This window comes from Mytilus californianus, unplaced genomic scaffold, assembly GCF_021869535.1.
Source record: "Mytilus californianus isolate M0D057914Y unplaced genomic scaffold, xbMytCali1.0.p SCAF_15, whole genome shotgun sequence".
Classification (NCBI taxonomy): domain Eukaryota; kingdom Metazoa; phylum Mollusca; class Bivalvia; order Mytilida; family Mytilidae; genus Mytilus; species Mytilus californianus.
Genome location: NW_026262637.1, coordinates 25448251 through 25463887, shown reverse-complemented (window position 1 = coordinate 25463887; position 15637 = coordinate 25448251). Strand labels below are relative to the sequence as shown.

Below are 15637 nucleotides of genomic sequence, written 5' to 3'. Positions count from 1 at the left end.
GGCAAAATAATTCTTAAGTCAAAAAATATTGGACAATGAATCACCATGTGTCTGGTCCCTAGGAAAAACTACTATCTTACCTAAAATTTTAACACATTCTTCTAATAATGGATGTAGAAAATCAAACAATCTGTTGAGGTTATCTACCCTTGTTCCTAAAGCTACACCACGTACAGATTCTAATAAGTCTATCACTTGTGTTTTTACTCCTCCTGAGGAGTACACTTTTAAAAAGTTCTCTTGACACACTATTTTATAAAATCTGTCATGTAACGATCCTAGTATCTGAAATATATATATAACATAACATGAAGCATATGTTTCAAATATCAAGGAACATACTATCATTTTACTTAGCCTAAGTTTGCATCAGAAAGTATAACAGGCTACCACCAAATATGTTCCCTGCTGTGTACTAGACCAATAAGCTGACCCAGATTTTTTTATGTGCTAGTTCAAAAGGTAACAGTCCGCAGAAGACAGTTTACCTATCTGGACACATTTTTCTGACTCTGAGACACCCAGGTTTGCTCTTAAACCTAAATGCAATCTGCTTAGCAGAAAAGCAGCAAATACTAATTTTCAAGTCTTTTGCTTGACCCAGCTGGGGATCAAACGCACAACCTCCGGCACACAAGGTGAGCATGCTACAACAAGAAGACTGAGGTGGTTCCTTAATACATAAACTTTTATCTTGTTTTGATTGATGGATTGATTGCTGGTGTTTAACGCCACTTTCAGCACTATTGGCTATTTCCTGGCTGACAGTTTTTATTGGGGAGGAAACTGGAGTGCCCTGAGAGAGAACCACTGAGCTTCAGCAGGAAAACTGGCACTCCTAGTCAATTTAGATTTGATTCTAATGCACTTGCCACATGCAGGGTTCAAACTCACCTCAGTGTTAACTGGCTAGTGATACAATAGTTGAACTACTTAGACCACTCTGCCACCTTATTTTGTTTTGTAAATTAATTTTAAACTTTTTTGTCATTACATAATTAACTTACACAATTCCAATATTGCTCTTTCCATGTTTCATCTTTTACTCCTGATCCAGCCAATACTAAAGCCCTTAACAAACATCTACGGCCATGAGATGGAAGACAGTTGTAAGGAGGCTGGTGATTGGCTTCTTCTTTAGCTAATGTCCATAGATGCTCACACTTTGTTACATATTCAGCTCTGTAAAAATAACTGGAGTATATAATAACAAGCATCTCTTTCAAGATCAGAACATTCAACAAATATATATCAATAATTTAACAGAACTTGACAGCAATGTCACAAAAACAAATGTGTATTAACAAAAAATGAAATTGGAAAAACTGAAAATTCAATTATCATATTTTTATAAGAACTGTATATTTATTCTTTAATATTTATAAATAAACAAATATCAAGAATAATGGAAGGGAATGTTTTTAAGAAGATCGATAATTGCAAGCTACAATGTGAAAATGGAACTAAGTATGTCAATCTACTGCAAAGCCAGGTACTTTCACATCATACATCATTTTTTCAAACTAAATATAAATGCAATTGTCCCCAACAACAAAAACTGGCATTCAGCAACCATTTATCATTCAGTTCATTCTCAAAACACCCTGGAAGTCTTTTTCATACTTTTATTCTATGTAAATCTTATTGTTTTTTCTAATGCAAATAAAAAGTAGGGAAACTGTATACAAGTCTTGAGGAAACTCACAAATCTATTTTCTAACTGACTTTTCCTTTTACTTGCTTTTTATTAAATTCTGATGTCCAGACATTTAATAAGTTTTAAAGATTATACCAATAATCTTTTCTCTTGATCAAGTCAAGTAGTCATATATTTGACATGTTATCTTCCTTCGTGTATGGTTGGAAAAACCTTGTAGTGACATATTTCTTGTCTTAATGCTGTTAAGTGTCTTGATATCAATGACAATTCTCTGCTTTACAGAATAGACTTACTTTGATTTATTTTCCACCAAAGAAACCAGCAGGTCAAGGGAATCCTTTAAAACATTGTCTTCCGATGTCCAGGCATTTAAATTACACATAATACAATTAAAAAGAAATGATATCACCCACTGGGCACCATCAGCATCTCGACCAAAGGAAGACAAGAGGGCCTGACTGACCTAAAAATATAACAGAAATATAATTCACCCATGGCAATCTGAATTTTCTGGGAAAAGGTTCGATGGCACCCGACTGAGCAACAATATGACACATAGTACCTTAAATATGAAATACAATTCAATTGAACAAACACAAAATTCGGAAGTAGGATTACATTATGATAAAAAATAGTTGAACAATTTTTTTTATGAAATTGAAATTCACAGGTATTACAAGAATTATGAGGAAAGAAATCAATTCTGTAAATATTAATATAAGACATGTTTTCATTATTTGTTGACGTATAAAAAGACAAACGCAAGACAGAATCTGTCTACATGCTTGTATCTTTTATTATTTTCACAGTACTAGATTCTTGGTTTGTAATGCTATTGTACAAATCATCACCTCTGTTGAGGCTTTATTCTGTTGTTTGATTGCTATATCATTGACAAAAGTCACACATCTAATATTCATTATATATATTATCATTGTTTCATTCAAAGCAACATAAATATTTAAGCTATTAACAACTGTGGCAGTACAAGTACTTTTACAGACATGCATGTATTCATATATTAATACACTATCAACAATAACAATGTTTCATATTTATATACATGAACTTTGAACAATACCAATCACTAATAAGAAGTTAGAATATATTTATGAAAAATAACAGTGTGCTAATGATACATAAATTCCATACCTTAAAATGTTCATACATTTAACACAAATTCTAAGAAATGTTTTAATATTGGGAATTAAGAGTCTGAGAAATATTTCTAATTTCTTTAAATATATCTTGCAAAAGGAATTCTTGATTACATCAAGTTGTTGTACATGTAGTATTCATGAAGTTTGGCTCCAATTTTCATATATTTTTCTACTTTTGTTTTGTAATATAGACAGAGCAATAATCATTTATCAAACAAACTGCCAAAAGATAAATATTCTTGCCATTTTTCATTTCTTCTGCCAAAAGATTAATATTCTTGCCATTTTTCATCCTGTCTGAGCTTTTGCAGTTATTATTTGATATGTCAGGAGTATAAAGGATAGTGTTTATTTTGATATAATTTACTGGTCACACTATAACATACTTATTACAGCATTACAGCATTTTTTAAACACTTACATGGTACTATAACATTTAAACTTTTAAATATAAAAATAAGAAGATACTGTATTATTGCCAATGACTACTTTTCACCAGAGGTCAAATGATAAAAAAAAGTTAGCAACTATAGATCACTGTACCACCTTAGTTCTTATGGTGAAAAAGCTATGGTCAAATTATAGAAATTTACCAGTAACAGCCATAACAGACTTATTGTTTACACTTGATTTGGACTGAGGTTACTGTGAAGAATGCTTATACCTTCTGCTCAATGGTCAAGGAATGAAAAGGCTATTTTACAGAACAAGAAGTCAATTTTTCTTATCAACCCAAATGCCTTTCCTTTGCCTTCATCTTTATACGGTACATAAACTTTCAGTAAAACCAACAAGGATATATTGCAGGAGAAGTACTTACAAGGCAGACAGACAGTTAGGCAACAGTTTGCTCTTCAAAATTTGCCTGCTAAGGGTATGATTCAGAACTTTTTTGTGCAAGTTATAATATTAACATGTCATTCAATTCAACCAAACATGTTAAGATTTTGCATGCGAGGAATCCAACAAACTACATGCTGTCTTACCCACTGATCCTCACTATCTGACATTGATTTACTTGTTAAATTAGAGGGAACCTGGTATTTAATCAAAAATAGAATATATATACTTTTCTATCAAATTACTCAGATTGCTTTCTGTTTAGTTTTTAGAAGAATTTGAACCTTATTTGTCAAACACAAAAAATACACATCTTATTGTTAAGAGGAAATGCAAGACAAAGGCACAAGTATTTTAAGCTAGATAGATATCATGAAAAATAAGACTTAAAAAATGGTTATTTTTGAAATCTCAAGAAGAGATTTTGTATGAATTTATAGGGTTAAATATACTTACCATGAAATTACATTTATATTATATAGAATATGTTTGCTTTCACAACATGTTCTCATCGCAATTAACTAGGTGATTAAAAATTACATCCATAAGATGTGCTCACCTACGTCATAATTTACCTGTGTAAGATACAGTAAGTTAGTTTTAATTTGTCGTTTAATTGAATAATTTCAATTATGTGAACAAAAAACTGAATTTATTCCAGGGGTGGTGGTGGATTGTGGTAAGTATATTTAACCCTATAAATTCATATAAAATCTCTTCTTGAGATTTCAAAAATAACCATTTTATATGAATTTGGTTAAATATACTTACCATGAAATTACATTTATATTATATAGAATATTTACTGATTAACAAGCAGTATTTTATTTTGGTGGAGGATAAATTCTCTCACACATATACAATTTCCAACATATAAAACTATGTCAAAATTTAAAAAAAATAACTCCACTTAATTTTGTAAATACGGATATTAGTCAAAACCGAAATTACTAAATTTAAATTTATTATACAATAAAGCTATGCTGTATAACTGTATGTATCAATGGCAAAACTTTGCAGATTGCATAAATAAAAGTATGCAAAAATAGACTGGATGGAGAGTTGTCTCATTGGCACTCATACCACATCTTTCTATATCTGTTGAATAAATAATCTACAGGCCAGTATAGAAATTATTTCATTAAAGCTCCTTCATTATGAGTTAAATGTGTTGTAATATTATTGCAACAGTAAAAAAGCATTTATTTTTGAATAGATTGTTCTTATTGCTTGTACAAATCGACAAGAACTAATCCAACCTTAGTATCATTTACTTTCAACTTTGAAATATTAGTTTCAAAACTTTAGTTTATTTGATAAACAATTAGCTTCTCTCTAACTTTCCATTGTTTTCTCTATAGTTTTAATATAATAACAGAGAATATATGATTGCTGTCATCTTTTGATAACCTGATCAATATCATATCTTTCGAAATAAATTCTTTTCTGCTTAATTGTCAAAGAATTATAATCAATTAAAATATACTTTGTAAATAAGTGTCCTTAATACAAACAAAGTATAATAAAGACTCAAACAAAAGTTGTTTCATTATTATGCTAAATCTGGATTAATCTATAAACTTTTTTTTTTTTGAAGTTATAGTCTCCCTGAGTACTTATTCCTCTGCTAGATATACTACTCTTTTTAATATCTTATAGATTTAGAACGAAAATATTTTTGTCAAGAGAAGTCTTGCATTATTATAGAATGACAATTTTCCAAACCAACTAAATTTTAAAATCTGATAGAAATTTCTATGAGTGGTAGAACCTTTGAATACAATGTCTACCAGTTCAACAATGAACAATCTTTTTGTTTCGTATTAGACTACTTAAGTGTAAAAATACAGAAATGGACAAATCAGTGGAAATGTTTAAATATACATGTTTTCCAATGGTATCATAATGCTTCTACAGAGCATTTGGATGTTGAGCAAGCCAATAACTGTTGTCCTAATAAGCCAAAAAAAAATGCTGACAGATGATTTTCTCCAACTATGAAAAATCTGTCTGTCAATGTTGTTTTGATATTTCTAATTAATATTTCACAATGATATACTGTCTAAAATTAGAACCCTTATAAATTATATCTTGCCATGTACAGTTCCAAATTTAAAGAAACAAAAGTTTGACATATTGAACAACTCTTGAACTGTTGCTCTTGACAATTATTGTTTATATTTGTTTCAGAAATTATTTCGCAATCAGAAATACTAACATGCAACTTGTTAAATATAGTTCTATAGGTGTATTTGAAGAAAACACGTTTGACCATATGGAAAAACACTTGTACTAACTTGCGGACTTAAGTGTTCTTAGTTGTTTTAGAAATGGTTTCACAATCAGAAAAGCTCATTTTATTTCTCTCTTGGTTCACCTTATCTGAATTCTATACATTCTGATATGATTCCGTATATACCAACCAAAACACTTTTGGTAGTATTTTTTTGTGTGACTTCAACCCAGTCATTTGGTTCACTAAAAGTCACTCAGAAAAATTTTGCATTTGTCCACAGATTTGACAAAACAAAATAAATGTGATTTATATAATCACATCTTTCAAAACAGTATTGAATCAAAATTCAAAGTAACTGTTAATAAACACATTTCAATTTTGTCTAGTATATTCTTGCATAAAATACTAACTCTATGCTAGATATTAATATTATTTCTGCCAATTTCTGCAGAAAAAGGACTAAGAAATATTGTTTGATAATTGACTGGTCATTATGAAATTTGAATAGTGAATACCATCAATTTGGGGATTAAATCGCACGCATTTGGAAACTTTCCTGCATTTAGATAAGTCACAACTTGACTTTGACAAGACTAGAATTTTTGTGTACTCTTTGCTTATAATGAGCAAAAATAAAAATAAACAGTGACATTTTAAATTTAGATATTAACAAATGTCTTGCACTTAATATAATCATGGAATTACCATATTGCATTTTACTTCCATGTACTAACAGACTATTGAATGTTATTTGCTAACTATTAATCAGTCTTTTAAATAAACTGCTTTTCATGTATTTTGCTCTTAGATTAACTGCTTCTACACTGGTGCTAAAATTTGAGAACCAATTGAAATATATATATGTATATATTGGTACATTATGTAGCCCAAAAAACCTCTTCTTTTTTCTGCATCTTGTAAAGACTGGCTAAAAAGAAGCTTTATATAAAGAGCTGTATTAGATAGTTCATTTTTAAAACTTGTGAACTACTCCAATCTCCAAGTCCATGTCTAGCATTTTTAATGAATCCTGCATCCACAATGCTTTAAATTTTCTTTATTTATTTACTAATATTTTACTAATTATCTAATTTTTTTGCAAAATCTATCTGACATGTCTTTATTTTTACATTAAATTCTCAAAATACAAATCCTAAATTAATGATAATCTTGTTTTTATATATCAGTATCTTTGTGTCCTCTATAGTTCAGCTTTCTGATTCAATATAAACTCAAGGAAAAAAAACGTGTAGGAGTTTGTTAAGCTGTTTTTTTTTTTTTTGTTTTTTTTTTTACTACCGATCTCACATTAAGACTGAAAACAGACCCAATGAATGAATCCCTTATAGCAGAATCTTGCCAAACTTGTTGGCATTGCTTTGAAAACTTAAGATGTAAAGGCATAATTTTCTATCTTTAAAAGAGCTTCCAAAAATCTCTCCCTTTCATGATTGGAAGATACATGTATTATTTGACAGTGATTCTCATATAGTGAGGGTAAAATAGACCCTTAAGTCTTATGTTATCACCTTTTTTGTGTACTTAACACAAAATAGCACAAGTACATATTATGTTATATGCATTGGCAATGTTCACTCTGAATTATGTAATCAAAATAAAAGCCATTTCCCTGAATGAGTCTTTGGGAAATGCATCATGGCATCCCCTAAACTCTTAATCCAAGAGACAATCTAATGTTTACTTAAAAAACATATAAAAGTCTTTGTTTCGTTACTGCAGACAAAACAACCAATTGGTCATAGCAGTACATACTGATAATATTAATGTTCTTCTTGTCAGTAGTAAACTGACCATGAAAATTAAAAATTGATAAAATGAGTTGTCACAAGCTATCAACTGGTTTTAGAACGGTGTTCCATTCTTACTGACTCAACATATTAGTATTTATCAGTAAAGAAAATATTTACAGCAATTTCCTGCTCCGAGAAAATATTTCAGGCTTCTGAGAATTTACTGTCCTGATTAAAACTGGACATAATTAAAAAATTTGTGTATTGATATGCTTAATCTGCATACACATTTGTATTGTACTAGATAACACTGTACTATTTCAGTGATTTTATCTGTCTTGACCATTTCCAGACACTCTTTCAATATATTACATTGTATTATCAATATGAGTATATATGTAAATTGACTGAACTGTTCGTTCATCACAAAAATCAATGTGCAACCAAAAATTAGCTATGCTTGCAGGTTGTTTTAAATATAATAAGGGTAGACCTAACGTTCTCTGGATGGAAGGATGTCTACTGCAACAATCAGATAGACCTGGATTAAAATTCACTATTCTGAGTCTAATTTATTTTATTTCAGTACGTCAAAAAATGAAGTTTTTATTTACAACAATGGTCTATGCTCCATAAATATCAATGTGCAATCAATTAATAGTTATGATTTTTATGTAAGATATCAAATCTGTATTGTAGTAGAATGCATGCAACTTACAGATCCAAAATCATGCATGTTGTTCTAGTTCCTATGTTTCCTGGATGAAACGATGTCAACATTAATCAGATAGACTTGGGCAAAATCCCTATTCTAATTTTAATTTTATTTGTGATTTATTAAGCACGTTTTATTTTCAATAAATATGGTCTATGCTCCCTGAATGGAAGGTTAACCAAATAAACATAATCAGTTGTGGGCAAATTCCCTATTCTGATTGTGATTTATTTTATTTTATTTTATATTTATTTATCAACTTTAAACAGTCAATGTGAGTATCAATGTTGGTCTACGCTCCCTGTATGGAACGTTATCCAAATAAAATAACAATCGGATATGGGCAAATTCCCTTTTCTGATTGAAATTTATTGAACCAATTGAGGTTCTAGTGACAATAGTGGTCTTAGCTCCCATAAGGACGTTATCCACATTAAAATAGTGACAATAGTGGTCTACGCTCCCATAAGGACGTTATCCACATTGAAATAATCAGATCTGGCCAAAACACCTATTCTGATTTTAATATAGTGATGTGTTTACACAGTCTCGTGTACAGACTGTAAAATTGTAAACAATCAACTTATCCAAACTTTCCACTTGACCCGTTTCGTAGATTGCTCTAAACAGCTAAAAATTCGGTCAGCGTGGAAGAAGTATTAAAACATCCATTATTTCTAAAAAACGGAGCACTCACGTAACATGTCCGATTTTGACAGAAAAAATCTGCCTTTCCTCGGACTGGACTTCATGTTTGAAAATGGCGGCCAAACAAAGGTCATTTTCTAGGTCGTCGTTGTTCCAGACTCGTAAGCTGTAAAATTGATGAAACGTGCATATCAGAAACTTGACAGAAGCGCTGTATTCACATTAAATTAATCGTAAAACGATATACCGAAAACAAATAATGTCTTTTATAAAACATAAGGATTTAAAAATCCTTGTCGACGAGAAACATGCGTTCACCTGAACGCAAAAATTAAAACTAACTTACTGTATCTTACACAGGTAAATTATGACGTAGGTAAGTACATCTTATGGATGTAATTTTTAATCACCTAGTTAATTGCGATGAGAACATGTTGTGAAAGCAAACATATTCTATATAATATAAATGTAATTTCATGGTAAGTATATTTAACCAAATTCATATAAAATTTGTAAACAGCTGAATTGATACTAGTAAGTATTTTTTTAACTTTGATTTGTCCAACAGGAATTTAAAAATTCACATTTTGCCATTGAACTTTTAGAGATCCATGATGCAGTAGAAAAAAACCCAACTCACTTAAAGTACATTCAGGAAAAGATTCAAGATTATGTTATCTCCTTTAATTCTACAACAGGCAAAAATAGCTGTTCTTCTGTCTTTTTCCTCTTCTCATTTTTTTTTATTTCTGTCCATCTATGAGCATCAAGTTGCTTAGGAGGATGTTAAGACCCCAACTAACTAACAAAGTTTTGTTTTATTTTAATCTAAATAAATACTGATTACGGTTATCTTTCTTAATTGTATCATCCTTACTTGTGCATAGTAATTTTCATCTGGTAGTAGATATGACCTTGACCATCGATGTAAGAACCACATGGTTGTACTGATTAGCTGTGGACTAATACATCCTGTCAGTCTGGCATCCACAGCTCGTCTTTCTACCTCACATAAACGGAATACACCTGACACTAACCTGAAAAGATTATAGCAGAATATTTTCAAAACAAGAAACATTGTTTAATATCAAACAGAACCTCATTTCTGATGAAATATATAAATCTGAATAAAACAACTATATGCTAATTACCTACTGATGCAATATAAAAATTTACTGAGAAAATCTTTTGAAAATTCAAAAATAACTCTAAAACCCTTATTGGTCCAAAAATACATATGCTTTTGTAAATATATATATTTCTTATATATTTTTCTCTACTCCAGGAAAAACTTAAAAGCCAGTATTTTTGTAATTTTCTTTGTATTCATGTAACAGGAAGTTACCTAACTGCACCATCTGTATGTTGTTTTGCTCCAGGTATGGATTCTATAGGAACTTACCTAACTACACAATCTGTATGTTGTTCTGCTCCAGGTATGGATTCTATAGGAACTTACCTAACTACACCATCTGTATGTTGTTCTGCTCCAGGTATGAATTCTATAGGAACTTACCTAACTTCACCATCTGTATGTTGTTCTGCTCCAGGTATGAATTCTATAGGAACCTACCTAACTACACCATCTGTATGTTGTTCTGCTCCAGGTATGAATTCTAAAGAAACTTACCTAACTACACCATCTGTATGTTGTTCTGCTCCAGGTATGAATTCTAAAGAAACTTACCTAACTTCACCATCTGTATGTTGTTCTGCTCCAGGTATGAATTCTAAAGAAACTTACCTAACTACACCATCTGTATGTTGTTCTGTTCCAGGTATGAATTCTACAGGAACTTACCTAACTACACCATCTGTATGTTGTTCTGCTCCAGTTATGGATTCTATAGGAACTTACCTAACTACACCATCTGTAAGTTGTTCTGCTCCAGGTATGAATTCTATAGGAACTTACCTAACTACACCATCTGTATGTTGTTCTGCTCAAGGTATGAATTCTATAGGAACTTACCTAACTACACCATCTGTATGTTGTTCTGCTCAAGGTATGGACTCTATTAGAACTTACCTAACTACACCATCTGTATGTTGTTCTGTTCCAGGTATGGACTCTATTAGAACTTACCTAACTACACCATCTGTATGTTGTTCTGTTCCAGGTATGGATTCTATAGGAACTTACCTAACTACACAATCTGTATGTTGTTCTGCTCCAGGTATGGATTCTATAGGAACTTACCTAACTACACCCTCTGTATGTTGTTCTGCTCCAGGTATGGATTCTATAGGAACTTACCTAACTTCACCATCTGTATGTTGTTCTGCTCCAGGTATGAATTCTATATGAACTTACCTAACTACACCATCTGTATGTTGTTCTGCTCCAGGTATGAATTCTATAGGAACCTACCTAACTACACCATCTGTATGTTGTTCTGCTCCAGGTATGAATTCTAAAGAAACTTACCTAACTACACCATCTGTATGTTGTTCTGTTCCAGGTATGAATTCTACAGGAACTTACCTAACTACACCATCTGTATGTTGTTCTGCTCCAGTTATGGATTCTATAGGAACTTACCTAACTACACCATCTGTAAGTTGTTCTGCTCCAGGTATGAATTCTATAGGAACTTACCTAACTACACCATCTGTATGTTGTTCTGCTCAAGGTATGAATTCTATAGGAACTTACCTAACTACACCATATGTATGTTGTTCTGCTCAAGGTATGGACTCTATTAGAACTTACCTAACTACACCATCTGTATGTTGTTCTGTTCCAGGTATGGACTCTATTAGAACTTACCTAACTACACCATCTGTATGTTGTTCTGCTCCAGGTATGGATTCTACAGGAACTTACCCAACTATACCATCTGTATGTTGTTCTGCTCCAGGTATGGACTCTATTAGAACTTACCTAACTACACCATCTGTATGTTGTTCTGCTCAAGGTATGGATTCTATAGGAACTTACCTAACTACACCATCTGTATGTTGTTCTGCTCCAGGTATGGATTCTATTAGAACTTACCTAACTACACCATCTGTATGTTGTTCTGCTCAAGGTATGGATTCTATAGGAACTTACCTAACTACACCATCTGTATGTTGTTCTGCTCAAGGTATGGATTCTATAGGAACTTACCTAACTACACCATCTGTATGTTGTTCTGCTCAAGGTATGGACTCTATTAGAACTTACCTAACTACACCATCTGTATGTTGTTCTGCTCAAGGTATGGATTCTATAGGAACCTACCTAACTACACCATCTGTATGTTGTTCTGCTCCAGGTATGGATTCTACAGGAACTTACCCAACTATACCATCTGTATGTTGTTCTGCTCCAGGTATGGATTCTATAGGAACTTACCTAACTACACCATCTGTATGTTGTTCTGTTCCAGGTATGGACTCTATTAGAACTTACCTAACTACACCATCTGTATGTTGTTCTGCTCCAGGTATGGATTCTACAGGAACTTACCCAACTATACCATCTGTATGTTGTTCTGCTCCAGGTATGGATTCTACAGGAACTTACCTAACTATATCCCGCAATGGTGGTAAGTCGTGCACTTAGGGCCATTTTTTATTTTATTTTTCTGTAGACTTAGTTTCGTTTTTTTATTACTGTGTATTGTCAAGCTTGGTTACTCATAATTGTTTCTCAGCCACTGAATGTACGATGTTGTTCGATACTGGAGCAGCTGACCCGGTTTGTTTATATTCACATTCTAATAGCTTCAAAACCACGTGACACATTGAATCGTTATATCCAATCAAATTGCTCTACTGTCAATTAGGTGATTTTTTAGTACAAGGCAATTATATTATTTGTTTGTATGATATTGCTTTGAAATGGTTTGCAATAAATTGGGGGTTTATTCAATAGGAAACCTCATTATTAGCCATGAAATTTGACATCAATGGAATTTTATATGAATATTTACTTATGGTCAGAATATCGATCTCTTAATATTGAACCAAATTTTTTTTTTATGAAAAATATATGTATATTGTTTTTTATTAACCTACTCTATATTCCTGAACAAAAATATGGCATGATTATCGTTTGTTTCCCAAAGTTTTTCTTTCAATTTGGATGGTTTTTTTTCGCGGGAAAATCGCGTAAGACGTAAGGTGCTTGCCATTTTGAAATTCTTAAAAATACGATTGGCTTGGCCTGTTTGGTCTGCCATTAAGATTGATGACGCTCAATGGAATGCAAACAAAGCAACGGAGGCCGGAAGAGGGGTTTTCTTTAGTTCTGAAATGTTTTTAGGCTTTCGGAAGTCAGGTTTGAAATGGCCATTAGAAAATCTGCATTTTTGTACAATACTTAAGAATAATAATGAAAACATATCTTTAGAAATATCATTTTATTTAGAAGTGTAGAAAAAATGTATTCTGCACTAATTTTATACGCTGGTATTAGCGTAGTGACGTCAATGCGGAGTTTTTCCGTATGATAAGTACAATAACAAAATCCGAACGAACCAACGTTATGACCGATGATAGACTACGGTAGGATACCATCTGTATGTTGTTCTGCTCCAGGTATGGATTCTGTAGGAACTTACCTAACTACACCATTTGTTTGTTGTTCTGCACCAGGTATGGATTCTATAGGAACCTACCTAACTGAACCATTTGTATGCTGTTCTGCTCTAGGTATGAATTCTATGAACTTACCTAACTACACCATCTGTATGTTGTTCTGCTCCAGGTATTGAATCTATTTTTTCATTAGGAGATGACAGAACTTTGAGTGTTGTATCTATGTTTACATCCTTTGATGTTGAGATGGTGTACTCCATGATATCTGGAGGAATCATGGGAGTTTCTCCTTCAGATTCTATTGTTAGTACATTAGCTATAAAAGAGAAAAATTAAAAACCTTGATACTATTTTAAGTTGATTATCATTGTAATGAAGATCAGATATTTTCTTAACATCTTCAAAAACATTAAGTTCAGTCAAACTTTCTAGACATAGTATGCATCAGTCTACAGGATATGCCAATGTTAAAAACATGATGGAAAACTTGCAGTATATACAGAAATAAGCTTCATGTTTTATGTTGGTATATCAAAAATGAATTCCATAAAATGATTTAAACACAAAAAGAGGATACAATTTGTCAGTGCTATAACCTTATTGTATATGTCTGTTTAAAGTATGTAAGATTACTCAAAGGAAGTGTGTTGATTATGTAGAGTTACTAGAGTCCCTACCTACCCAGCCATATCCATTTAATTGGAATAGGCTTAATGAGGTAACAGGGTATCTTCTTTTAAACATATTATGTTTGAAACACTGTTTGAAATATTGGTCATAATCATACACATTATCTTGATTTCAGTCATTCCATTTTCTGCTTTAATAAAAAATATCAAACTTCTTGTAAATTTACATGTTTGCATATCATCTTTAAAGTTAAGAAACAGTAATAATATCTACTTTTCTTTGGAATTGTTTCAGAGTTTCATATGCTTATACCCTTTTTGCTTCAAATTATTGGTAAAACAGACATACTAGCTACAAGTATAATCCAGTGAAGATCTTCATATAAAACTGTTAAGTATGATGTGTCCATGGATAAATCATGTCCTTCAGCAGCAAATTGTTGTAATCTTTGTAACTGACCGTGTAATCGGGAAATTCTATCTTCTAATATCCTGTAATAAAATGATATTTGTCATTGTTTATGTAAATAGATAAACAGGAAATTATAATTTCAATTTAATTCCATCTTTATCCTGTAATAAGGTCATGTTTCTATACAATTAGAAAATATGTCTTTGTCTTATACGTATTAGTGTTTTTATTCATAGATATTAATTTGATTCGTAGCTGTGCCAAAGCCTATTATCATATTTTAAATAGATGTAGAAATATTTTACACCATGAATAATGTACTTATAAATATGTTTTATAATAGACAAATTTTCTATAATTTTTTAATGTTACAGTCTCTTATAATGCTGTATAAAATGGCTCTCTATTTTATATCTATATTTTGCATTTAATGTAATGTTGTATTATATATTATTGAGAGATGAAACTAAAATAAAATATTGAATTGAATTGAATTACGATCTAGTATCATATAATCAACACCAATCATATGTTTTGGTATGGTACCAATAACATAATGACTTATTTTGACAACAATGGTTTGCCTTGTTATGGTACAAATACAATACATGTAGTAACTAACTTAGACAATAGTGCTACCATTCTAGCCGAGGTACCAATACAATAGTGACTGACTTAAGACAATAGTGGTATACTGTGCTACCATTCTAGCCAAGGTACCAATTCAATAGTGTAAATACTGTGGTATGGTACCATTCTAGCCAAGGTACCAATAAAATAGTGACTTACTTTGACAACAGTGATATATCATGAAAGGTACCAATAAAATAATGACTTACTTGGACAATAGTGAAATACTGTGGTATGGTATCATTCTACCCAAAGTACCAATACAATAGTGACTTACTTTGACAATAGTGGAATACTGTGGTATGGTACCATTCTAGCCAAGGTACCAATACAACATAACACATCACCAAATCTTTCTCTGTCATCCTCTTCAATCTCATCCACATCACTATCTTCCAGGGCTGCATCCATTCCATCCTGCAACAACAG

At 31.7% G+C, this 15637-nt stretch overlaps 1 protein-coding gene across 1 annotated transcript in view; it reads right to left on the bottom strand.

The window, feature by feature from the left end:
- The window catches only part of LOC127725737 (exportin-4-like), a 59227-nt gene that overhangs the window by 12476 nt on the left and 31114 nt on the right, over positions 1–15637 (bottom strand). The window contains exons 11-17 of the mRNA XM_052232951.1: positions 15486–15625; positions 14516–14658; positions 13673–13853; positions 9888–10047; positions 1954–2123; positions 1008–1182; positions 81–285 (exon numbers count right to left, since the gene is read on the bottom strand). Coding sequence (XP_052088911.1) covers positions 81–285; positions 1008–1182; positions 1954–2123; positions 9888–10047; positions 13673–13853; positions 14516–14658; positions 15486–15625 — 1174 coding nt within the window. The remainder of the gene's footprint in view (positions 1–80; positions 286–1007; positions 1183–1953; positions 2124–9887; positions 10048–13672; positions 13854–14515; positions 14659–15485; positions 15626–15637) is intronic.